Raw genomic sequence first — 26,437 nt, 5'->3', positions numbered from 1 at the left:
TTTTGAGCCTTCCAAATTTGTGAGAAGTATCCCATGAAAAACGCATCCAGCCATTTGTATATGGAAAGGGTGGTGTAAAGGTGAACAGGAAGGATTCCTTTGAAGTGGGGGACAACCTTATATTTATATGCTCATCGTGATCCTCTGTAGTGGGGGATCATGAAGTTCCGGTAAGAAGTAACTTCAGATACTTGGTGGTGGATTGAACGCTTTTCGTATACGGAGGATTCTTTTTGCATTTAATCCATTACAGCTGGACTTTTTTCTTCATTTATTCATTTGTTTATTATTCTGTGTGTGTTTAAAGACTTTTAGTTCACGGGTGTTTTTTGATGTGATCACCTGATTTACAAAAAATTTTTGTACACTAAGCTATGACTTGCCCACTTAAAGGTGTGGCTGGGAATAATATTTATATTGTTTGTTCTCCCACTGGTTGGGGGCAGAACAATATTGTCTTTATATTGTCACTTTAATTTGTTGTAGTGCACTTAGCGCGGCTTAATATTTTTCATAATATTTTTCCTAACTATGGCTCTGCCTGGGACACTGATGTAAAGACTGAGGCTGGGGACACTGGTGGAAGGACTGACTCTGCTGGGGGCAACTGGTGTAAGGAGGGACTCTTCTTGGGGCACCTGATGCAAGGACGGACTCTGCTGGGGGCAGCTAATGCAAGGAGAGACTCTGCTGGGGACACCTGATGCAAGGACGGACTCTGCTGGGGGCACCTAATGCAAGGAGAGACTCTGCTGGGGACACCTGATGCAAGGACGGACTCTGCTGGTGGCAGGCGACGTGCCAAGTGACATGCTCAGGGATCCCACTGATTCAACATTATGGTGAGTTGTGTGATTTAATTTTATATTTATATAGAAATAATGCACTTCAATCATCCTGACACCATAACAACCATGGTGCTGGGATGATTGAAGCGCTAACACCAGGTGTTTAGAGTATCTTTATCTGCTGATTGTTTAACTCGGAATCCGCATATTTCTATTGTGGTGTAGGATCTGGGGCTGCTGTCCCTCCATCCCTCTCCTCCCCTTTCCCCCCACCATTCCTTTATTCATCTCAGACTCTAACCACCACACCCCCTTTGAGGCAGGACCATTTAAGCAACGCCCACTATTCTGTGTAAACCACGCACATTTTTCGGCTTCATGCGCCACATTTTTACTATGCCACGCCTACAAACTCTAATTATAATGCGACTCTCTTTACAACCAAAAAAGTGTCCCTACTTTTTTTTTTTTTTTTTTTTTACAATGTTGGCAACTATGAAATATATATAATATGTGTATATGTTTTGGGTCCTAAGTAATTTTCTAACAAAGAAATCCTGATTTCCACTTGTAAACTGTCAGGAAAGGCCTGGTCTTCAAGTGGATAATACTGACAGACACGGGACCAAAAGATTTCTATGAAGTGTTAATAACTGTCTCTACTTTCAGGAGTGACAGAAAGGAAAATGGCCGCCGTGCCCTACTTATACTTATGCCCTATACTAAGATGGACTTCCCTGCTTCTCCAGGCCATTTGAAAGATGGCGGAGGCGGGACTCCTCCTTCCTCCCCGCCCCCTGGAGGGGGTGTTTCGGCTGCGGTGACGTCATGTCGTATAAAAGCCCAGGGAGGCAGGGCGGGGGTCTCTCAGAAGGTTCCGGACTCGGCGTTGACAGCTCGTCTTCTAGGAACCCAGCACAGCGGCATCATGAGGGAGATCGTGCACCTGCAAGCAGGCCAGTGCGGCAACCAGATCGGGGCCAAGGTGAGCGGAGGGGGATGGGCTGTCCTGTACTTCCCTATAGGGGGAAAGTGAATACATTCTATCGCTTTACTGCCAATAGAGGAAACAGCTGTCACTGCGCCCCCTACAGCTGTACACAAGTACTGCACCTCAGTATAGAATTCTATAGGAGCACCAATAAATCATTCCTTATAGAGGGATCTTCTAATACAATGTATTGATTAAGCTGCAGATCCCAATACATGTAATATGGGGCAGCCGATCAGCTATAATAATATATGGCTGCCATATACGGTGCAATAAAATCGATCGGGTGAGAGTAATTGATGAGTGTGTTTTGAGTGACCAAAGTCTATTGGGTGTGGTAGGGAAAAAATAACAATCTAGGGTGGATTGATGGGGTTTTTTCCACTCCCTTACATGTAGATTGCTCACGCCTCGCAAGGGTGTGGGGGGGAAAAAAATGCTATCGACCGACCCAAGACGATCGTCGTGTGGGGTGGTTTTATTTGTTTATTTTTTCTGCCAATAGGCCTCCGGTTGATCAGTTGTGGCAGAAAATAAATTTATCACACAGCTGATAGAACACGATCTTCATGAATGAGTGTGAACAAAAAAAATCCATTAATCAACTTCGTATTGGATTTTTATTTTTTTCCTGCCACAGCCAATAGGCGATCATTCGAAACAACTGTCCTTATTACTTATGGCAGAAAAAAGATCGATTTTACAGAGCCAATCTGATTGTACAGATCTGATCAAATGTGATCTACATGTCTGGGCGTGAGAAAAATGTCATCGATATACCTATTATCATGTTTGGGGGTTTTTGTTTTGTTTTTCTGCCACAGCCAATAGACGATCGCTGGAAACTGTCCCTTTCAGTTATGGGGAAAAAAATAAAATAATTGATTATACATGGCTGATGGGATTGTACAGGCCGATTGAACGCAATCTACATGTATGGGTGTGAAAAAAGTTCATCGCTCAACCGTTTATTGGATTTTTTTTATTTTTTGCCACAGCTGAGAAATTAAGATTGATAAAAAAAACTGTCCTATCCGTTGTGGCAGAAAAAAAAGCTTGTGCAGGCCCGATCGACTGTGGCCTACATGTATGAGCGTGAAAAAACCGAATCGATCAACCTAGTATCGTACAGCCAATAGAGACCAATTCCATTGATCTATCAGTTATGGCAAAAAAAAAAAGCGATTGTCCATGGCCGATGGGGTTGTACAGGGCCGATCGAATGCGATCTACATGTATGGGCGTGAAGAAAATGTCATCGATCAACATAGATCGAAAATATATAAAACCCAATATCTATTTTATTTCTTCTGCCACAGCCATTAGAAGATTGATGGAAACTGTCCTGATATACGTTTTACATTGTGTACGTGATTGTAGTTCTATAATTGTGGTCACACACAACAATCTGATCGATTTTTGATTCTTCGCAGAATCCAATATGAACGCACTTATAAATGATCAAATAGACGCCTACTGTGCAGTCGATTGATTTTTGACCAAAACTGTCACTGAAGTTATTCTGATTGGTCTGGATGGAAAATCCCAGTTGTGGGATCGAACAATATGATCCTGAATTTATAGACAATCGGTTTGCTGTCGGGGGGGGGGGGAATTCAGCGTGTCATACACTTAACCGTTATAACAATCGATCTACTTTCCTACGATGCTGAACAGCTTAATATTCAATGAAATTGATGGATTTTGCTCTAAATCGCTGAATCTTTGATCATTCGTAGATCCAATCAAATTGTTCGCTTTTTGTCACATATCCTTTGATCAGGTGTCTGTGTGTATGGCCACCATTAGATTTCTATTGCGTACATTCCTATGGTGGCCATACATGCAGCGATCTGATCGATTCTTCAGAATGACCAACTGTGAATTCTAAAAAAAGACAAATGCTGTGTCAGTGATCAATTTCTGTGCAAAGTCGATCAATTTCATCAAATTTAGTCTGGACAGAAAATCCAGTCATAGGAAAGAACGATTCACTATAAGCGCGTCTGTGGTGGTGGGGGGGGGGGGGGGGCGGTTTGTAAATCGTATTGTATAAGCCCAGGTTCACACTGAAGCCGTGCATGCTCAGCTGGACTCGCACAATTTCATTCCTGCATGTCGGTCCCGATTTCTGCAGCCATGTCAGACATCTGTGCGGGTTTCTGCACAGATGTCATTGTAAATCGCAAAAGTACAGAAACTACTTTTTGAAATCGGTGCGGCATCACACCGATTTGGACGGTGCCATTGATGATCGTGTGTGTATAGGTTGGTGTTCTCTGTACAGCGCCATGGAATATGTTGGCCATATAGAAGCATGGGTTAGTGTTCGATACAGCGCCATGGCATATGTTGGTGCTATAGGGGCATGGGTTAGAGTTCTCTATACAGTGCCAAAGAATATGCAGGCGCAGCGCTTGCGCTGTAAGGAGACTCGAAGTCTCAGAAGAACGGTGTCTGCGCAGTCCAGGTGCAAGCCCCACCATCCAAGTGGACATGCGGTAGCCAATAGTAACAGGGCCCCTCGCGGGCACGGCCTCGCTTGGCTCGGCTATTTTTTTCATTCTAACTCTATGTCCGCTTGGATGGTGGGGCTTGAACCTGGACTCAGTGTGCAGGCGCCTTTCATCTTCGGAGACTTTGACTTTGTACTGTGCGCAAGCACAGTACAGGGTGGACACTATCTGATGGGGGACAGTATTCAACACATCACTGATTCTATAGGAGCGTGGGTTAGTGTTCTCTATATAGCACCATGGAATATGTTGGCACCATAGGAACGTGGCTTAGTGTTCTCTATACAGCGCCATGTAATATGCAGGTGCTATAGGAGCGTGGGTTGGTGTTCTCTATACAGTGCCATGGAATATGCAGGTGCTATAGGAGCGTGGGTTAGTGTTCTCTATATAGCACCATGGAATATGTTGGCACCATAGGAACGTGGGTTAGTGTTCTCTATACAGCGCCATGTAATATGCAGGTGCTATAGAAGCGTGGGTTGGTGTTCTCTATACAGTGCCATGGAATATACAGGTGCTATAGGAGCGTGGGTTGGTGTTCTCTATACAGTGCCATGGAATATGCAGGTGCTATAGGAGCGTGGGTTAGTGTTCTCTATATAGCACCATGGAATATGTTGGCACCATAGGAGCGTGGGTTAGTGTTCTCTATACAGCGCCATGTAATATGCAGGTGCTATAGAAGCGTGGGTTGGTGTTCTCTATACAGTGCCATGGAATATGCAGGTGCTTTAGGAGCGTGGGTTGGTGTTCTCTATACAGTGCCATGGAATATGCAGGTGCTATAGGAGCGTGGGTTAGTGTTCTCTATATAGCACCATGGAATATGTTGGCACCATAGGAGCGTGGGTTGGTGTTCTCTATACAACGCCATTGAATATGTTGGGGCCATAGGAGCGTGGGTTGGTGTTCTCTATACGCCATGGAATATGCAGACGCTATAGGAGCGTGGGTTGGTGTTCTCTATACAGCGCCATAGGAGCGTGGGTTAGTTTTCTCCATACGCCATGGAATATGCAGACGCTATAGAAGCGTGGGTTGGTGTTCTCTATACAATGCCATGGTATATGTTGGTGCTATGTAGCTGAGGATGGTAGATTCTGAGGTCACCGTGTTGCGTGGATTCCCCTGCAGACATGTGAACGCCGGCATTCTGCGGTGTGTTGGACGGTGGTGATCACGGATGACTCCTGTAGTTGGTCATGTATCTGTAGCCATAGCAGGCTAGGTGTTGGTGTGTTGTGTAGGTTTCCTCCTCCTCCTCCCCTCTGGTATCTCAGCTCATCGATGGTCTATACGGAGGTCTGGATGTGTATTATATTGGTCTGAGTTCTATTAATGCTGCCCCCATGTATCAGCCATGGTTGGCTAGTGATGTGCAGCCTTGGGTTATACTGGGGATCTTTGCTCTGGAAATTTGATGGTGAATGAGGAAGGCTCCTGGTCTGCAATGTGCATTCAGCCCCCCCTATGGCTCTGTCCTTACCCCCACTAAGGTGGGGGGGGGGGCTGTGCCTGGTCACATACAGTAATACAACTGGGTGTGGTAGTCTGTCTGTCTCTGCACGCTATTGTCCATTCACTGAAATGTCAGATATGGAACAGAGGAGCCTCTATTTATACACAGCTGAGTAGTGTGGTGGATGGTGCCGGGGCCGTTGGCACGGTGCCATGGCAGAGAGAAAAGCTGCGGCTTTTGTTTTCCTGCCCTTTAAATCTGGGCTGGCCTTGCTATTTAATAGCACAGGAGGAGAGGCGTTTTATGATGCAGCAGACGTGTGCTTAATCATAGATCTCTACACATGAGACGGCCTCACCCGGTACACCCCCCACCCTCTCCAGCCAGATCTGGCCGCACCGGTGTCAGGTGACGCACTCGGAGCAGGAATGAGTTGGACCCATGTCACCGCAGAGTGACAAGGCAGGCGTGGAACTACTTAACTGCTTGTCTGTGAATGTGAGATATAGATATAGATAGATATATATATATATATATATATATATATATATATATATATATATATATATATATATATATATATATATATATATATATATATATATATATATATATATATATATATATATATATATATATACACACACACATACACACACTCCCAACTAACCTAGAGTACGTGAAAGAAGTAATTTACTGTGGTGTGGTCTTCCACAGTGTGAACACCAACTAGAACGGAATGGATGAGTGGCAGGTGCTGTGCCAACATTCACATAGATTTATCTTGCATTTGTAGCCTGAGGGCACCCCTCTGAAATGTTTACCACTTATACCAATGATCCTTTTAGATATGTTAGGGGGGCATGCTTTCCCACTTGGCACCAACGTACAACCGGCATTCATAATGTTCAAACCAGTGGTCTCCAAAGATGTGGCCGGTTGCTTGTCTTTATCCAGCTTTTGGGGGAGTTTTCTTCCCACTGGCATCGATGGGGGCAGAATTCCTTACACCTGTACCTGCGATGGGGCATTTTCTACCTCCACTCGCCCTAGTTGGGCCCTTAAGTCAAGTAAAACTGTCCTTTGTTTAGAGACCCCTGGATGGACCATGGTTTCTCAACTAGGGTTCCTCCAGAGATTGCTAGGGGTTCTTTGCGTTATGAACAATTTGTGCCTCTCAGATAAGTTCCCACTGACACATTGATCTTTTTAGCTATGTAAGGGGGTGATTCTTCTCAATGACCACAAGTGTAAGGAGCATTCTTCCCACTGACCATCACACTTATCAGTATAGTTGTAGATATAGTAATTCTTAGAAGGGGGTTCCTTGAGGCCAGAAAGCTATTTCAAGAGTTCCTCCATGTTGAGAAGGGCTGGTATAGATGTTGGTCTGTACATTGTACATGCTGTGGTAGCTGGGACTGTTCTAGAATAAGGTGTAATGCAGCGTCTCAACATTTTTTACCCTAAAGGAACCCCTAAAATTTTCAGATTTGGAGGAATCCTTACTAAAACCAATTCATCTACCATCAATGGGGGGAAAAAATGCCCCTTATATTGGTGGCCATTAGGAACAATGCCCACCTTAAAGTGGTTCTAAAGCTGCATAGAATGCATTTTAGGAGAGAAACTTACTGGGATCAGCTACCCCCTCCCCCTCTTGCTTATCTGAACCCCATGTCGATCCAGCAAGTGAGAGAAGACTCTCCCGGTCTCTCTATTTTCATTGGCTCACAGCAGCTGGAGCCATTGGCTCCTGCTGTCAATTGCAGCCAGTGAGCCAATGTGGTGGGGTCAAGCCATACTCCGTGTGAATGGAAAATGTCAAGAGGCTTGCTGTTGGGCAAGGAACCCAAAAAGAGGGTTGAGGCTGGTCTGTGCAAAACCATTACACAGAGCAGCAGGTTCGTATAGCTACATTTGGTGTCATGCTTCTAGTAAGTAATGTTGTTCCTTAGTATTAAACAGGGGGTCCATCAGCCACAGCTCAAGGAACCCTAGCAACCTCTGGCAGAACCCCAAGGTTCAACGAAAACCCTGGTTGAGAATGGAAGGTTTAGAGCAGGGATAAGCAATTAGCGGACCTCCAGCTGTTGCAAAACTACAAGTCCCATCATGCCTCTGCCTTTGGGTGTCATGCTTGTGGCTGTCAGTCTTGCTATGCCTCATGGGACTTGTAGTTCTGCAACAGCTGGAGGTCCGCTAATTGCATATCCCTGGTTTAGAGCAACCTTTCTTCTTGGGGCACCCCTGCCAATATTTACTATGACCACTGCTCAGTACATGATGGTCAGTGGGTTTAGTACCTCCTATATTGGTGGCCATTGGGGGGGGGGATAAACGGCCTCCAGCACAGATATCTAAAATGATCATTGGTGCTAGCGGTAACAATTGAGTGTAAAAGATTGCTTAATGTGATACTAAAGTCTTGTGGTGTTATAAAAAAAAGTTATACTTGCCTGCTCTGTGCGGTGGTTTTGCACAAAGCAGCCCAGATCCTGCTGTTCTTGGGGGTCCCTCCCGAGTGCCCCCACAGCAAGCTGCTTACTATGGGTCACCCGGGCGAAGGCGCAGCTCCATGTATCCATTCGGACATGGACTTGTGGCCCAGCCCCACCCCCTCTTTCCTCATTGGCTCACTTTGATTAACAGCAGCGGGAGCCAATGAGGCTTCACTGTTGTCTCAGCCAGTGAGGGAGTCCCAGACAGCTGAGTCTTGTGGCTGGATCGGAGGGAGCTCAGGTAAGTATTGGGGGGCTGCTGCACACAGAAGGCTTTTTATCTTGATGCATAGAATGCATTAGGATAAAAAAAAAAAAAACTTCCTTTACAACCACTTTAGGGACATCTAGCAACCTCTAAAGGGAACTATTTTAGGGTTCCATGGAACTCTGGTCATAAAATGCAAGTTGGTTGCATCCAAAGTTGATATTTTACCCACCGGAGTGTCAATGTCTTGAGTAGCTGGTTTTCCCAGATAGAAATTCTGGGCTTTGTCCTACCATTACCTTAGTGCCTTCTTTTCTATACAGTGCAAGAGGAATATAAATCTGTGGGGAATAAAATCCTGAAGTGGTTCAGGGACCTTTTCCCTGTGTTCTTGGAGACATGGCAGCCAATTCAAATGAATGCACTGCCTTCCCTTACCTTATGTTATGCACGCAAAGCCGTTTTGTCTTACTGGAAGGGTATAGTTAACAAGGTATTGCCTTTTTAATATAAAGCCACGTACTTGAGTAGGAGTTGCCCCAAAAAGTTTGAAAAAGTATGGCAGTGCTGGCATTCAGCAAACAATACTTTTTTAATTGAAACCTATTTGTGGCTGTATTGACATTTCCATGCACTATGTAGGCTGGAGGTTTTAGTTGACCAAGGGTCTATTGTCCTGATTGTCCAACACTGCTGATGTTTCACTGCAAGGGCCATTAGTCCTTTATGCTCCTGCACTTTATGGAATATTGCACTACGGGTTGCTGGGTTGTTTTTTTGTATTGTTTGTACTGTTCATTAAAAAATGTTCCCCCTCCCCCCCCCCCCCCCCCCCCCCCAAAAAAAATGAATGGGCTGCTGAGTCCATGCCAAACGTGCCTCCGCAGAGCTGCATAGGTGTGAACCTAGACCAGTGATGGCAAACCTTGGCACCCCAGATGTTTTGGAACTACATTTCCCATGATGCTCATGCACACTGCAGTGTAGTGGAGCATCATGGGTAATGTAGTTCCAAAACCTCGGGGGTGCCAAGGTTTGCCATCACTGACCTAGGCTAAATGTCCAGAATATGCTCCAACCCCATGTTGGTTGTAAAGTAGAGGAGTTTGTGAAAATCTGATGAAGAGATCGGTTCCAACATACAAATGTGGTGTCGAAAAAATACCAGCCCTAAAACTTAAATTCAGTTTTTATATGCAATACCTAGTGCATTTTGTTTAACTTATTCCAGCCCACTTGGTGCAGAAGCAGACTGAGAAACTGCAATGGTGCCAGTGAAGTTGCCACCTGGGAACCAGCATGTGGTCATCTCACAGAAATCTGCTACATTTGCTTGCTGCCCTCTGGCAATTTAGACACCACCTCCTCAGGGAGGCATGATGAGACAGCATAGTTACTTGTGATTTTTAAGTTTGTTTTTAAATGGATTTTCCATTTTCAGATCAGGATTGAGGACTATTTTCTTAGCTCTTGGTCCATTGTCCAGAGATCTTAGCTTTGCTGTCCCATTACACAGACCTGGACAAACCCTAGGTCTGGGGGCTTGCAGAATGACTCGCACAGGCATGTGTCAAGACCTAGCAAGTTGAAGATCTCTAGATGGTTGGCATAGAGGTGGTGGTCAGGATGACATGGTTATGGAGCTCTCTGAGGTTTGTGAAATCTTTGGATACTTCAGAGGTTGGTAGAATCCCATTCTACGCTTTAATGAACAGCTTCCTGGAGGACCGAGCTCAAGTCGATGCATGTTGGCACACAGGTGGGTGGAAAATAAGGGCACATCTTCACACCCAAATAGAGCCTTATTCATATTTTGATCTGCCCAAGATCCAAAGATAAAGATTGGAGATGCACTTTAAGTGCTTTTTAAGCAAGGTTCTCCAGACTTGCCAAATGTGATTCGGAACTGAAAGCATCTCACCTGATGACTACAGATATTCCTTCTCTCTGCCTGCACTAGGATGGTAATAGAATGTGGTTGGTCCAGGCAAAAGGAATAATGCTTTTGACCAGCCTTTCCTAACCTTTTTACCCCAGAGGAACCCTTGAATTTTTCTGGTCCTACATGCAGTTTTCTATACAAAAAAAGGGGGAGTTTGGGACTTTAAATGAGAAATATGGGTCGCTTGTCTCCATCACTAAATCTGCATAAAGAAAGGGGGGGATTTGTGGGGACTTTATTGAGGCGAGTACACATGGCTAGATGAGTAGATATCAAACATGGTTTTTATTGGTGGAACATGGCAAAATGACATGATACATGCAGCAACCAGCCAACCACTGTGTGGTATGGGACAAATCCTGGATGTTGTAAAAACACTTAAAATGACATACCGTATATACTCGAGTATAGGCCGACCCGAATATAAGCCGAGGCCCCCAATTTACCCCCAAAAAAACTGGCAAACTTATTGACTCGTGTATAAGCCGAGGGTGAGACATGCCTGTCCATCCCTGTGTGTGTGTCCGTCCATCCCTGTGTGTCCGTCCATCCCTGTGTGTCCGTCCATCCCTGTGTGTCCGTCCATCCCTGTGTGTCCGTCCATCCATCCCTGTGTGTGTGTGTGTCCATCCATCCATCCATCCCTGTGTGTGTGTGTCTCCATCCATCCATCCCTGTGTGTGTGTGTCTCCATCCATGTGTGTGTGTGTGTGTGTCCAGCCTACCTGTGTCCCGAGCCTCCGTCCCGTGCCTTGCCTCCGTCCCGTGCCGTGCCTTGCCGCCGTGCCTTGCCTCCGTCCCGTCCCGTCCCGTGCCGTGCCTTGCCTTGCCTCCGTCCCGTGCCCTCTTCGTCGGCGCCTCGGCGGCCATTGTAAAATTCAAAAGCTGCGCCGCCGCCTTCGCCTGTGATAGGCGGAACACTGAATTTCCCAGCAGCCTGTGTTCCGCCTATCACGGACATCGTATCATCCTCGTCCGTAGTACGAGGATGATACGATGTCCGTGATAGGCGGAACACAGGCTGCTGGGAAATTCAGTGTTCCGCCTATCACAGGCGAAGGCGGAGCCGGAGGCGCGGCTTTTGAATTATAGAATGGCCGCTGTCTGTCTGCTCGACACACTGATCGAGCGGGCAGACAGCGATGACTCGAGTATAAGCCGAGGGGGGCACTTTCAGCCTCAAAAAAGAAGCTGAAAATCTCGGCTTATACTCGAGTATATACGGTAGTACATGGAGAACTCAAGATAATGTATTGAGTAGGGGCGTCTGCATGAGAATAAGTGCATCCAAATGAGTCCAATAGATTTCATGGATAATGCCACTCTTCAGGGGCAGGTGCATGCAAATCCATAATAATAAAAAAAAAAAAAAAAAAGTAAACCAATGTTGTATCCCTCAACAGGGAGCCTATGTACAAAAAGAAAGGAAGAGTTACTCATCCCTGATGAGTACTTGCATCGTAATAAGTCTGGAAAATGGGGTTGGGGGGGGGGGGGGGGGGTGAGGAGTCAGAGGCTGTCCAAATTGTCTGTACCAGGACCTGTGGAAGGGACCTGCAGAAGAGGTACTGGGTGCATAAAATATATATTGGGTATACTGTAAATACTCCATATTGTGGGAAGTTGCTAGAGCCCAACACCAAGGTGCAGGTGAACAAGTGAGTGTAAAGGGAAATATCTGGATCTTTGTCCTTCATTTTCTTGGATCGTGTTTATGCCCCGGGTTCCTCTTCTGTGGGTCCCTTCCACAGATCCCAGTACAGACAATTTGGACAGCCTCGGACTCCTCATCCCCCATTTTCCAGACTTATTACAGTGCAAGTTCTCGTAGGGATGAGTAACTCTCTCTCCCTTTTTGTACATATCCTCCCCATTGAGGGGTACAACATGGGATTATACTGGTATACTCATGTTTTTATATATTTGCGTGCACCTGCCCCTAAAGGGTAGTGGTAGTATCCACAAAATGCGTTGGCCTAATTTGGATGCACTTATTGTCATGCAGACACCCTGTCTCAACACATTATCTTGAGTTCTCATCTACCATTTCATTTTTTGTGTTTTTACTACATCCAAGATTTGTTCCATACCACAGTGGTTGGCTGGTTGCTACTAATGTTTGTTTCTTAATATGGTCTGTAATATGTGATTGACCATTTTGTTCATTGCTGCATGTATCATGTCATTTGGCCACGTTCCTTGTTCTACCACTAAACATGTTTTTTATATCTGCTCCTCTTCTAGCCATGTGTACTTGCCTCATTTAAAGTCCCAACCCCCCCTTTCTTTACATTGAACGAGAAATCGTCTTTAGGTCTCGGGAACCCATGCAAAAATTCCTCAGGGGTCAGTGGGAAGGATGCCCCTTACATTGGTGGCCAGTTGGAAGAATTAAATTCTCATGCTGGTGGTCAGAATGTCACAGATGGCTAAATGTTCATTGGTGTCATACTACTGGTTCTGCCAAGTGACATTGGACTTGGCACTATGGGGGCACCATAAGATTGGAGGTCAATTGGCTATGGCTCAAAGAAATGCCTAATGGCTACTGGAGGAACCCTAGTTGAGAATCCCTTCTTTAGACTGCAGCAGAGCCTATAGCATTCATGCTAGTTCCTGCCTCAGGTGGTAAAACCAGGGCTAGTCCATAGTATTCAACACGCATTCCTAAACAAGTCGCCTTTTTAACGGCTGTCACTTGGCATGCTCATATCCTACAGACTAAAATTCAGTATTGTCCAAGTTTTTGCTTGGCTTATTTTTTGTTGAGGTAAATTTAGGTTTGATAACATACCACAAGGTGATCAAAACATTCATTAAATGCCACCTTGTGTGTCATGGAATGGCTGGGGACTTGGATTTGTGCATGCTCACTAGACTTGAGTCCATGTATGTTCCCTTACAAGGGACGAATTCTAGGTTTCTGTAATCTTTGTGTGGAGGTATTCCTTTCCTCCAGAAATGGGAGGGCTTCCAGTGCTGCCTTCAAAATGCCCCTTCAGTACTTTGAGCCACTGACCTGAAGCAAGTATGTATATTGGGAAAAATCCGAGTCAAATTTAAAGTCTTTATTTCCAAATTGGTTCCCTGACTTGACCTATTGAAGTACGAGATGGTCAAAATAAAACTGCCAGGGAACCCTAGGGAGGCACGATGGACACCTGTTAACCATAAACCTAACACCATGCCACATCCAAAGTAATTCTATATTTAGCCAAGAAATACTTGAACCACAGTTTAGGGACTTGATGGGCATGACTACACCAGATTATATAAACCATTTTGCTTTGGTGCGGTTGTGCCCATAAAGTCCATGAAATGTGGTTCAAGTATTGCCTAGATATTGACGTGCAAGGGTCAGTACGGCAGCCAGTATTTGTACTATTCAGCAGTGGCATCGTCCATGCTTCTCCCGAGAAACCTTTCCTAAAATAGTGAAGAGGGCTTGATGGATCCAGTAGGGATTTAATAAAGCCTAATAAACAGCAACTGCCTTTCTAACCTGTAGTGGTCAATAACATTGGTAAAATTATACACAGAGTGGTTTTGGCTTTAATTTAGGTCGGTTGGTTCTAGACGGGAATGACTACTCGAAGGTAGATTGTGAAAACGGGGCTGTCTCTATAGCAACTAGTCTAACTTGCACTGGGAAAATGATCACTAGAATTTAAATTGTTGCAATGGGAGCCTCCATTTTACACTCCTATTCATAAAATGGCCTTCAAGATTGGTGTAGACATTGGACATGTGTATAGGATCCAACAGTATTGATCATTCATAACTCACTGTATTGGGACAATATCTGAGAATCCAGCATAGCTGTTGGACCTTAATCTGTCATCCGAGGTCTGTGGCTTCCTAACGACAGAGCCGTTCAGCTGTTTATGGATTTATGATCCTCAAACAGATGTGAGCTGTTTGCAAACGACGGTATAATTGGCACTCCAACACCCTTCTTGTTCTGTCGTTGAATGACCCGGATGTCACGCTCAAGCCTCAATGCAAATATTTTCAGGTCTGTTGCATAGCTTTATTATACAGAGATAATGGCTGTATACAGCAGCGTCTACACCCACGTACAGCCAGTGCTTGATGGCTCCTTTAACTCTGGTTGGGGGATGGGGTGGCTGATGCTGGAAAAACCACAGCTAGTCGGAAATGAACTACAATTGTCATGACTGTTAAATATCAAATTCCGATCTTTCCTTAGTTGAGGTCTTAAAAAAAAAAAAAAATTCTAAGTTGGGCTCTGCATTAGAATGTGGCTTTAGTGTCTTTTTCAGGAGGTAGCTTGATGACATTTCAGGAATGTGTTTATTTCCGATATCTAAACATCCTCCCATGGGATTGGGATTAATTTCCTGTGTTCTGTCACTGGGTTTTCTTCTCATGCCATTACACAAGTTGTCGGTGTCGTTCCCCCACCACACTTTAAATGCCAGATCCTTGTGGAAAGCTTAAAGGAAATTTCCTTTCTAGTACAAGGAGTTGATGTGCGGAGTAAGGATGGCAGCTGTTCACATTTTGACATTCAGCATACAAACGCTTTCAATAAAAAAATATATATATTTTTCCATTTTATTTTGGCCCAGTCACATTGAAGTAACGTATGAAGAGTCTAAAGGCTACGCCTGATTGTCAAAATGGACATGGGAAGGTTGAGATACAAACCTGGTCATCGGGGTGGATTTGTTTTAAAGTCATGATTTAAAGTGGAGGGCCACCCTGAAAACCAAAAAATGTTAAAAATGACAAAAAAATCTAAAAAAAATAAAATGAGAAAAATATTTTTTTTTTTACTTACCAGAAATGCCTGTTGCTAGGCACTTTATCCTAATCTTCCTCTTCCTCCTCTGCGGAGATCTTCCGTCTTCTGTCTTCGTCGCGGCGTCTTCTGGGTAATGGGTCGCGCTGTGTTCTGGGAACTGTGTGTTCCAGAACACAGCGCGTCCCATTCAGAAAGCGCTGCGGGACTCGCGTATGCGCAGTAGGAAACGGGCAGTGAAGCCGTAAGGCTCCGCTGCCTGTTTCCCTTACAGGGAATGACGGCGCCGGGACCCGAGAGCCGAGGGACGGCTCGGCCTCGGGCGGCCGACATCGCGGGCGCCCTGGACAGGTAAGTGATTTTATTAAGTCAGCAGCTGCAGTGTTTGCAGCTGCTGACTTTTTTTTTTTTTTTTTTTTTTTTTTTTTTTTTTTAAACTGGCCCTCCTCTTTAAGTCTAGTAAAAAGGCTTGATTTAAATCAACTCTATTTTAAATCCATTTTTAAAGAGCAACTGTCATCTCTGACTCAACGACAGTCTCATTCACTGTAATGGGACGGCTGGTTAATGCGGCAGTGACACAAGGTGAGGGACGTCAAGAAATTTAAGTGTGACCTCTTATGAAGGAAATCAGAAATAAAGATTTAGAAATTTGTACCATCATCCAGGAATCAAATAGTATAAAGATTGGGAGCTAATCCCCCCCCCCCCCCAACCAGGCTACCAGAAAAAATGGGGGCAGTTTGGACTATTGCGGTACAATGAAAGCAGTACAATGAATAATGTAACAAAAATATAATTATAAAAGTTACAAATGATTTTATTGATGCCAAAAAAAAACATCATTTACATAATAGCGATACACATGTATGTCACCAGTGGGTAGTCACAATAAAACAATTGATCACAGATGGCAGTTTCCTCGACTAGTTTCGCGGACATTTACCGATTCATCTGGAGGTTATCTGTGATATAATCGCAAAATAGAAAGATAAATTATTACCATACAGCATCATGATTGAGAGAATCTTTTTAAAATAGAAAAGGGGAAAGAGCGACACAGCTTACCCATGCTCCAGCAGGCCTCAGGCTCATAGTGCTACCACCTGATGAATAGTCCCCCTCGGCAAGCTGATTTGTCTTAAGAGGTACCTTCCATTGGGTAATACTATAGAAACAGCAGTATTGGGCAGCAGTACTAATTAATATTGGCATATTGTCCCCCTAGTTGTTCCACGCCCATGCTTCCTTGGAGCCCCTAAACCTGGTGGCAAGCACTATGCCATCTAAACTTTGAGCAAAATCTAGGCTCGCACATCCTCCACATCCCAATATGCAGTGCGAATCACTGGTTGTCTTATGAGAGAACTTCCATTGGGTAATACTAATCAAATGGTGGTATTTGGGCATCAAAAATTAGCATGTTGTGGTCCTTGGTAGTTCCACGCCAATATTGTCTTGGAGCTCCTAAACATGGTGGCAAGCATTATATCATCTGAACTTTGAGGAAGTTCTAGGTCAACATCCCATTATGCAGTGTGAGTACCTGGTTGTCCTCTTAATAGGTAATTGACTGCACTGTGGGATGTACGGTATAAGGGGACATGCCTGAACTGACGTCAACATCTCCGTTCTGATCCTACACCGAACTATGATGTTGCCAGAGTAGCATTCTAATGAGGAGCTGGTATCTGCTAACATCTAGTGAAGCCACCATGTTTAAATGACCATTTCGCTTTTGATTTCAATTTTTATTCAGAATTCTTTTTTAGAAAGTATATAAATTGTGCATTTTTCCTGCAACAATTAACATTCATTGCTTGTAAACCAAGGTACCAATCTTTGCAACACATAGGCGTACATGTTTTCCATGAACATAGTGCATCTCCATCCACATTATGGAAATATGGAAAGAAAGGAAAGGGTCATGAAACGTGGAGATTACATAATGTCCCATCTTGTCATATCTCATGTCTCTGAAAATAGTTGGTGTGGGAGTGGATGCCAAGGTAGTGCAATATTAATGCCAGGAAAACTCGTCTCACAGTAATCCCATAAAATGCAGGGCATTGTATATAAAGATAATACATTGAATGATCAAAAACCTGCTGCACCCTCTTGGAGCACAGGACTAACGTAACTAAGGCCTCATGTACACGGCTGCTGGTACAGACGTTCAGAGGCAGTTGGCTACTTTTTTCAGCTGCCTCTGAACTAATCCAACATTATCGTATGTGTACATGTACACAGGTTTGTTTTAATGTCATTTTTAGGCATTTTAGAGGCTTTTCTTTGAATGCCAAAAAAAGGAGTTCAGATGCCGAAGTTTCAGACGCTAAACGTGCTACCGGTGTTTAGCTGTGTTTTTTCATTTAGAAGCGTTTTTAAAGGTTCCCTATTTAAAATGATATAAAACCACTAAAATGTATTTCTATCCCCTAATAATCCATTCCAATACACCACTAGCATTGCTGAAAGCCAAAATATAATTGGAATTTGACCCACGTTAGATTTCAATCAGATGACCCCCACCATTGAGCTTCACCCCCAACTTGATCAAACATAGTTGCATGAAATTTAATATCTGGCTTTTTAATTGCAATTTTCGCTCATGTTAAATTCTAGGTAGCTTTGACAATGATTAGGGTTTTCCTCTTGAACAAGTTTAGGGTTAGTGGGTTATGTTTATGGTTTTCCTCTTGGAACAAGGTTAGGGTTTTTGGTCCTCTTTCCGACATCTTTCCAGCCCCATCAACAGCAACGTCGGGAGCATTGCCTCACATGCTCATTATGGGATCCATAGTAAAAGCCCCGAAATTGAGGTAGATACAAGTACACTGCTCTCTCGACTGCCGAGCAGCAGGGAGGGTCCTTTGATATCTTAAACGCTCCTAGACGCAAACATGGCTAAATGGGCAGTTTTAAACACTGGTTTCAAGCTGTCAAATCATTTTAGAGGTTAACTCAGCATCCTGTGTACATTAAAGTGGTTGTAAACCCTTACAAACCACTTTGACCTACAGGTAAGCCTAGATTAAGGCTTACCTGTAGGTCCAAGAAATGGCTCTTAAACCTACATGGTTTAGGAGATATTTGCCAAAAGACAGGCACCGCTGTCTACAGCGTGCATGCGCACTGAGCACGCCATTATCAACGGTAATATGCCGCGAGTGGCGGCTCCCGTGCACATGCGCGGGAGTGACGTCATCACGGCTTCGTCGAATGACAGCAGCGGAGCAATGAGAAGATGGATGCTCCAGACTACAGGGGACAGCGGTGACATCGCTGGCTCCTGTGTCAAGTAAGTGACACATAATGGACTACTATGCGATGAATAGTCCATTATGCTTTACCTTTGCAGGGAATCTGAGGAAGTAAACCCATTAGGGTTTACTTCCTCTAATGCCTCATGTCCCTGCTTTAGAGGTTGTGGTATGGAAGGCACTGTGTTCCACTTCTGATTGACTTGCCCAAAAGTGAGGAGGTTCTGGATTTATTACAATTTACTTTATTCACTCACACAAGTGAACTTCAATAAAAGCGACACAGCAGGCACTGTTGGGGCACCTGGTAGAGGGGACTGCGAGACACAGAAAGGAGCTCCATAGCCTTTATATTTGTAGCAGCTAGAATTTCCATGGCTAGGTCTTATGCTGTTCTGCATTTCCAATTGGATAGGCCCCCCCTAGGTCAATTGGGGTATTTGTAATTGCCTTAGGCTTAAAGAGGAAGTAAACCATGATGGGTTTACTTCCTCTTTGATTCCCTGCAAAGGTAAAGCATAATGGACTACTATGCATCGCATGGTAGTCCATTATGTGTCACTTACCTGACACAGGAGCCAGCGAAGTCACTGCTGTCCCCTTGTGTACGGAGCCTCCATCTTCTTGGTGGGTCTCGCTACTCCAGCGCTGTCATTTGTCGGAGCCGCCGCTCGCGGCATATTGCCGTTAACTGCAACTCGATCAGTGCGGCTGCGCACCTCTGTCTAAGGTGCATGCGCCGTAGACAGCGATGCCTGTCTTTCGGCAAATATCTCCTAAACTGTGTAGGTTTAGGAGATATTTCTTGGACCTACAGGTAAGCCTTAGTCTAGGTCAAAGTGGTTTGTAAGGGTTTACAACCACTTTAATCTTGCTGACACCATGTACCACGTCAGAAGGACTTTGTAGTACCAGTGTTTCAACATTTTACTGATGCAATCAACAATTTCACTTCTGTATGTGGATGTATTGCCAAAAGCATTACCAGGGTGGTGGCAACGATCGTACTGATTAGATGCTGTGGGTTATCATGCATTGCTGTTTGTGTTAAAGCATTTGGTTCCTGGTGTCTTTGGCCTATTTATGGAGGTCAGCTTGTTCTTTGATCAGATGATTGTACACAGAACGAAATGCGCCTTTTCTTCACACGCCTGCCCTCTGAGCCTGACCGCATTGAAGAATGTTTGTGCAGCTTGTACTGGGCCCCCACCCTTCTCTTTTCATTATATGGATGAATGGTTTGAGCCCTGCAGAGGTTCTCTGCACATTGGCTGCATACTCCAGATACGGGAAGAAGCAGCTTCATCTACCAGCAGCAGTGGAGCCAGAGCTATTTAAAATGCACGTTTTTAGCTTCTTTTCACCTAATTTTTATAGCGGTGATTTTCAGAGTGCACTGCTTCCTTGTCAAGCAACAGTTTTGGCAACCCGAGATTGTATATAGTGTTTGGTGTGGTTTTTGGTTCCAAAAGCCCAACGTCTTTGGTGTAGGACTAGGGGGAAAATTAAAAGGTGTGTACATATGGGTGTGATCACTTTAGGAGGATGAACTTCAGGTATGATCTTACATTGGTACAATTGGGCCACTAGTGAAGCTGACAATCGCTATAGTATTCAATGCTAGTACAGCAATTTGCTGTGATCATGGATCTTGTGCCCAATGACTTTCCAGCTCACTAGAGTTTTGCTCACTTGGCAGCACTGCCATTTACCAAGTTCCTTCATTGGTCCCCTGCCGGCTACAACACTGAAACGAGCGCTCAAACCCTGCCAATCGCTCAGTTTTCACAGCGCTCTGTTTCTTACTGAGGGGCTGGGTGATGGTCCAGGCATATGGTCGCAATCTTGCCTGGTTCTGGTTCTCACGTCAGCGGGCTTCAGCCCGCTGTCTGCTGAAAACTGGTTACAGGAGTGCAGAATGATTGTGATCCACAGGTATGACCAAATGAACTTTGACTGTACTTCTTCTCCTTTTTGATATGGGGAGTTTTCGTGAAGCAATGCACTAGACATTGTGTTGTGATGACCCTTCAGACCAGGGATCTCCAAACTACGGCCCTCCAGCTGTTGAGCTACATGTTCCCTGAGGCATGTAAAAATCTGACATTCACAGGTATGACTAGGCATGATGGGAATTGTAGTTCCTGAACTGGGAGGGCCATAGTTTTGCTAACCCTGTTTAGCCTGAAAATCAAACAAGTCTAGACCGGAGGAGGTGTGGGTCCACAATGGTGTGTAGATTGAGATCCTGCTGTTTGCGTCTACGTTTATAACAAAGCAGTGACCCAGTTACCTGAAACCATGGGATGTCAGGGCTTGCACTTGCCTCATAGATATGTGAGCTAAATCTGAAAGAATTGTATCCAATAGTTTACATTTTTTTTTTTCAATACTTTCAAGACTTGTATTCTGAACATCATGCATGAAGAAAATGTGTGAAAATGGTGTAAATGCCGCTTTGTATACCCAGCTGCTATGGTTATTGATATAAAAAAAAAGCATGTTTTTACCTCTTAGGTCCACATAATAGCATAGATTGACATTGGTCCGTGTGTCAGATCCAGCAGATTTTGTGCTGTTAAAGGTTTTTGTCCATAGACTGTATACGGGCTTCTGTATAATATACAATATAGTGTCCTCCTAAATTCTCTTCTTTCCTCTACAGTTTTGGGAAGTGATCAGTGACGAGCATGGCATTGACCCCACAGGAACCTACCATGGAGACAGCGACCTGCAGCTGGAAAGAATTAACGTCTACTACAATGAAGCCTCAGGTATGTCCTGTTGTCTGGAGGGGTTTTTCAAGCCTAGTATGTTGGTGTAGTCAAACTTTTATTTTTTTTTTTTTTTTTTATTTTTTTTTTTAATGCAGAGGGATTAGAACCCCTGTCGGTTTTTATTTGTCTGTGCCCCCATTGGGGAGATTCACTCTATTTGTCCTGTTTCCTGTTCTAATTGAAAGTAAAAGAAAAACCCAAATTTTGATTCTTCCCCAGAAAAAGAGGAGAAATCTAATGGGAACACAAGTTCTGGCGACCTGGGGGTTCCCGTGGGATTCCCTCAATTTGAAGTTATTTCCTATTGCTATGTTTTGGGACACAGATGGTGGGGGAAAAAAAATCGACCAGCTATTGCTTACACTATCCAAAATTCGGCTCTGGAAAGGTTTAAACCCCCCCCCCCCCCCCCCCCTTTCCTGACCAGGCAGTTTTCTCCGATACTGCACTGCGTTACTTTAACTGACACTTGTGCAATGTTGTACCCAAGTACAGTAGAAACTAAATGACAAACAATTTTGAAAAAAAAAAACTCCCAAGAAGTGTATATTGATTGGGTTATAGTGTCTACAAACTATGGTGTATTTTTCTAGTAATGGTGGCAATCAGTGACTGCAATATTGCGGCGGACAAATCGGACACCTAACTGACATTATTACAGTGATCAGTGCTAAAAATATGCACTCGCTGTACTGACACTGGCAGGGAAGGGGTTAACATTGGGGGGCCATTAAAGGTATAAATGTGTGTTTACTAACGGGGGGGGGGGATCCAAGTCTTCTGTAGTCACAGAATGACAGTCTGCCCCGTTTATATAGACTGTAATTTTGTCAGTGTACCGAACAATCGCGTCTCGACGGACATAGGGTCCATGGGACCTGCTGGGAGCTAGCTGAGGGTGGTGCACATTCGCACCCGGAAGTGCAGAATCTCGTGTGTTTGATTCTGCAGAGCAGCCACTCTGTAGCAGTAAATCTGCTATGGGGCTGTTGTAAAGTGGTTAAAGCCTCGTTAAGATTTACCAGCAGCTAAATGGTACAAAGGTCTAAGTTTCTGGATGGCTATTCGATGTATTGTGGTCATAAACTCTTGTATTATGGACTGATCGCTGCATGAAAGATTATGAGTAGTTGTCTGCGGGAGCTGGCATCCTCCCATTGCTTTCAATAGGGCTGCCTCTCGCAGCTAACCATGGGAACCACTGCTGGGGTGCATTTGCAGGTGTGAATGCACCCTAAAGAACTATGGCCTCACATTTTAAAGAGATTAAGTGCACCGGTACTTGGGTTTTTTCCAGAGTTCCCCTAAACTCCTGACAATACCTGCCAGTGAAGTCCCTCTGTGCAACTTCCTGGGATGGAGGGGGTGACTATGCTGCACTGTTCCTGAATTCAGAGCAGGGTTTTCATTCATGTAGAGTTTTATTTGCATCGGGCATGTCTAAGTGAGTTAGACAAATAGTGGTATCCTTGTGACTGTTTTGTGCTTTCTGCATTGTCCTTGCTGCACTTGTCGGGTGACTGAGAAGAATTATTATTAGTGACCAAGAGTGTAATGGTGGGCATGAAGTAGGGAGAATTTTCCAGTGGAGACACTGTCCTTTTCTCACCATCTAAAACCTGTTTTAAATCCCTTTTGTTTCTCTTAGGTGGAAAGTATGTACCCAGAGCTATCCTTGTCGACTTGGAGCCTGGCACCATGGACTCCGTCCGTTCCGGACCATTCGGACAGATCTTCAGGCCAGACAACTTTGTTTTTGGTAAATGTTTTTTTTTTTTTTTATTGTATATGTATGTAATAATATATGTAATTCTGTGAATGTGAACCTAAGCTAAATGTCTGTCTTTTTGTAGCTTTTTAAATTTCCAAGCTTCCCCCCCCCCCCCCCCCCCCAGCTTTTTTTTTTTTTTAATTTTTTTTTTTTTTTTGGAGGACCATGCCACAACTGCGAGCTGAGTGTTTCAGTGCAGCCCTGTTGAACTTGATGGGCGAGTTTGATTGGCCATGCTAACTAAACACTGGGGTGCATAATTGTGTGTGTGTGTGTGTGTGTGTGTGTGTGTGTATATATGTATGTTCGACTTTTTAATTGATATCATGAATTTATTTTTGGCTCCTTTTGCTTTTGTGTTAAAAAAAATAAAACACACTTTTTTAATTGTATTTTTTTTTTTTTATCTTAACACTGGTCTGCATGTTTAAAAATCCTGTGTGCCGCATATTTGGTCAATTCAAAAAAAAAAAATTCTGTTAAAAATGCTGTGGCATTCAGGTGGATGGCTGAGGGGCTGTTAAATGTGGCTCAGCCACCTGTTTTTACAGACCACCAGCTGCCCATTTGAAAGAACCCTTCATGTGTTTCTAATCCATCTTCGTAGTATTATGTCTTGGATGTAACCATAGCTTGGGTTTTCTCTTGCAGGTCAAAGTGGTGCTGGCAACAACTGGGCCAAGGGGCACTACACAGAGGGAGCGGAGTTGGTGGACTCCGTGATGGATGTAGTGCGGAAGGAATCTGAAAGCTGTGACTGTCTGCAAGGTTTTCAGCTTACTCATTCCCTGGGTGGTGGAACTGGATCTGGCATGGGAACCCTCCTCATCAGCAAGATCAGAGAAGAATACCCAGACCGAATCATGAACACCTTCAGTGTTGTACCCTCTCCCAAAGTATCTGACACAGTGGTAGAACCTTACAATGCCACACTTTCTGTCCACCAACTTGTAGAAAACACAGATGAGACCTACTGCATAGACAATGAAGCTTTGTATGATATCTGCTTCCGTACGCTCAAGTTGACCACCCCTACATATGGTGATCTTAACCACTTGGTCAGTGCAACCATGAGTGGTGTCACCACCTGTCTGCGCTTCCCAGGTCAGCTCAATGCCGATCTCCGAAAACTAGCCGTCAACATGGTCCCCTTCCCACGTCTTCACTTCTTCATGCCAGGATTTGCTCCCTTAACTAGCCGTGGAAGCCAGCAATATCGTTCCCTCACAGTACCAGAGCTCACCCAGCAAATGTTCGACTCCAAAAACATGATGGCTGCCTGTGACCCAAGACACGGACGGTATTTAACGGTGGCGGCTGTCTTTAGAGGACGCATGTCCATGAAGGAGGTGGACGAGCAGATGCTGAATGTCCAAAACAAAAACAGCAGCTACTTTGTAGAATGGATCCCCAACAATGTGAAGACAGCAGTCTGTGACATCCCACCACGTGGTCTGAAAATGGCAGCCACCTTCATCGGCAACAGCACAGCCATCCAAGAGCTATTCAAACGCATCTCTGAGCAGTTCACTGCCATGTTCCGTCGCAAGGCCTTCTTGCACTGGTACACTGGAGAAGGCATGGATGAAATGGAGTTCACAGAAGCAGAGAGCAACATGAATGACTTGGTCTCAGAGTACCAGCAGTACCAGGATGCCACAGCAGAAGAGGGAGAGTTCGAAGAGGAGGCTGAAGAAGAAGCTGCATAAGTTTACTCACTGACCCACACACAAATGAAGATTTATTCCCCTTCATCCTGCCATAAGTCCTCTCACCAAACAGCAGGCCCCCCTTCCCTGCTGTGAGAATTGGCAGAACCTCTAAATTGGTGACTGTTATGAAAAATATGGAGCTGAACTTTTTACCCTCATGGTTGTATCCACATCTAAAGCCTCATAGGAAGAATCTCTAGTTTCAAAGTCATCGGCACTAGACACTGTTCATAGGATTCTGAAAATCTTTCCGGGTGTTTGTTTTCATTGTGGTTGCACTGGTTCCAAAGGATAGAATGGGCTATTGTGACTCTGTGACATGGCATGTAAGGTTTACAAAGGTGTCTCGTCCTACTTGAGCAGAGGACTTGCCTTCTGTAAAGGGTTTGTGTTCTAGATGTCAAAGTAAATTGTGTTCGTGCTAGGAATGCCACCTAACTTCACTGGAGTGCTCAATGGCCATTGGCTTGTCCTCTGCATAGCCTGTCCCTGGTATTTTGGATGGAATTGACTGTTATGTCAATAGAACATCTTGCTGGTCTACTTATTGATGGTGTAAATTGTAGTTTCAGTATTGGGGGGGGCCTACTGAAATGGTTGGCAGGGGGACTAAGCTGTGCACACCAACAGGCAGTTTTGTTTTCAATTATAAGTTCACGGCTTTTTATTTTTTATTTTTTGCCAAGAATTTGTTTTTAACATGTCCCCATCCTGAGGCTCAGTTGCCTGCTGTTCTCACTGCCGCAGCTTTTGAGATTCTCAGTTCCCAAGTGCTGGCCAAGATGGTAGATTCAGGGCGGTAAGTGTTTACAGTGCCCTTATGTTACTGCGCCAACACTAGTATTGTATGTCACTGCCCTGTTCTTGTGCATGATGAGCCTCCCTTACCCTCAGATCTGGTCCCCTTGAGCTCCACCTACTTTGTTTTTTTATTTTAAATGCTGGTGCTTAACTTTCCCACCACTATTGGTTGGGTAGTTAGCACTTACTATTTGGTGCATTCATTGAAAACTGGTGAGGAAGGTAACATGCTGTCTCTTGAAGGATCCATTCCTAGAGGTTCAAGAGTCCTCCAGACTCTTTTAATGCATATACACCGTGTCTCCTGAATTTATTTTTATTTTTTGTCTGTATGGTTTAAGTGAATACATGTGATATTGTGAATCCATTGCCCAGGTAATTGGACCTATTGCACAGGATGAAAGCACTTACCCCCCGGCCAAGCTGTCATATCTGCACACTACACTACTGAATAAAGGCCCTGTGCGAAAACTATTTTGGTGTGTGTTTTTTTTATTTATTTATTTATTTTCCCCTCCTTGAGCATGCACGACAGTGTAGTTTGTAAGGGGGGTCTAAAATGACTCACTTTGGGGGTTACTGAAATCTGATGGGTAGGTAGTGCTGCTAAACACCATCCTTGTGCATTCCTGTTGGCCCATCACTGTTAGACTGCCTCACTGGCCAATAGCAATGTGTGGAGGAAGGGGAGGGTGGGCAAGCGTCAACACTGGGAAGCATCTGAGCAAAACCAAGGATATTGATAGCTGCTGTGTAGGTATACTGTATGCTGGCAGAGAGAGAGAGTCTCAAATAGTAGAGCTGCTATTACTAATGTCTTGTGTGTTTTTAAAAGAAACCTGTGTCAAGTGAACATGTAGGAAGTCATAGCTGAGCTATTTTAAAATCCTAGTTACCTGGCAATACTACTTGCATCACTGACCTAAAGTAGGCAAATGAA

At 44.4% G+C, this 26,437-nt stretch overlaps 1 protein-coding gene across 1 annotated transcript; it reads left to right on the top strand.

The window, feature by feature from the left end:
• The first annotated feature begins 1,605 nt into the window (after positions 1 to 1,605).
• Positions 1,606 to 25,971, top strand: TUBB4A (tubulin beta 4A class IVa). The gene is made up of 4 exons (XM_077470474.1): positions 1,606 to 1,773; positions 21,102 to 21,210; positions 22,862 to 22,972; positions 23,636 to 25,971. The coding sequence occupies exons 1-4, from the start codon at positions 1,717 to 1,719 to the stop codon at positions 24,691 to 24,693; spliced, it is 1,335 nt and encodes a 444-aa protein (XP_077326600.1). The 5' UTR covers positions 1,606 to 1,716; the 3' UTR covers positions 24,694 to 25,971.
• Positions 25,972 to 26,437: the final 466 nt, after the last annotated feature.

The sequence above is a fragment of the Lithobates pipiens genome, unplaced genomic scaffold, assembly GCF_037356315.1.
Source record: "Lithobates pipiens isolate NorthernLeopardFrog02 unplaced genomic scaffold, aLitPip1_a1.2 Scaffold_8, whole genome shotgun sequence".
Taxonomy (NCBI): Eukaryota; Metazoa; Chordata; class Amphibia; order Anura; family Ranidae; genus Lithobates; species Lithobates pipiens.
Note: the sequence above shows the minus strand (reverse complement) of the source record. Positions and strands in the feature narration are given on the sequence as shown.

What these genes read in the sequence shown, in the direction of transcription:
- TUBB4A (XM_077470474.1), top strand. Translation starts at nt 1,717, where the DNA reads ATGAGGGAGATCGTGCACCTGCAAGCAGGCCAGTGCGGCAACCAGATC. An exon ending in GCAACCAGATCGGGGCCAAG is followed by an intron (nt 1,774 to 21,101) that starts GTGAGCGGAGGG and finishes TTTCCTCTACAG; the next exon opens with TTTTGGGAAGTGATCAGTGA. An exon ending in CTACTACAATGAAGCCTCAG is followed by an intron (nt 21,211 to 22,861) that starts GTATGTCCTGTT and finishes TGTTTCTCTTAG; the next exon opens with GTGGAAAGTATGTACCCAGA.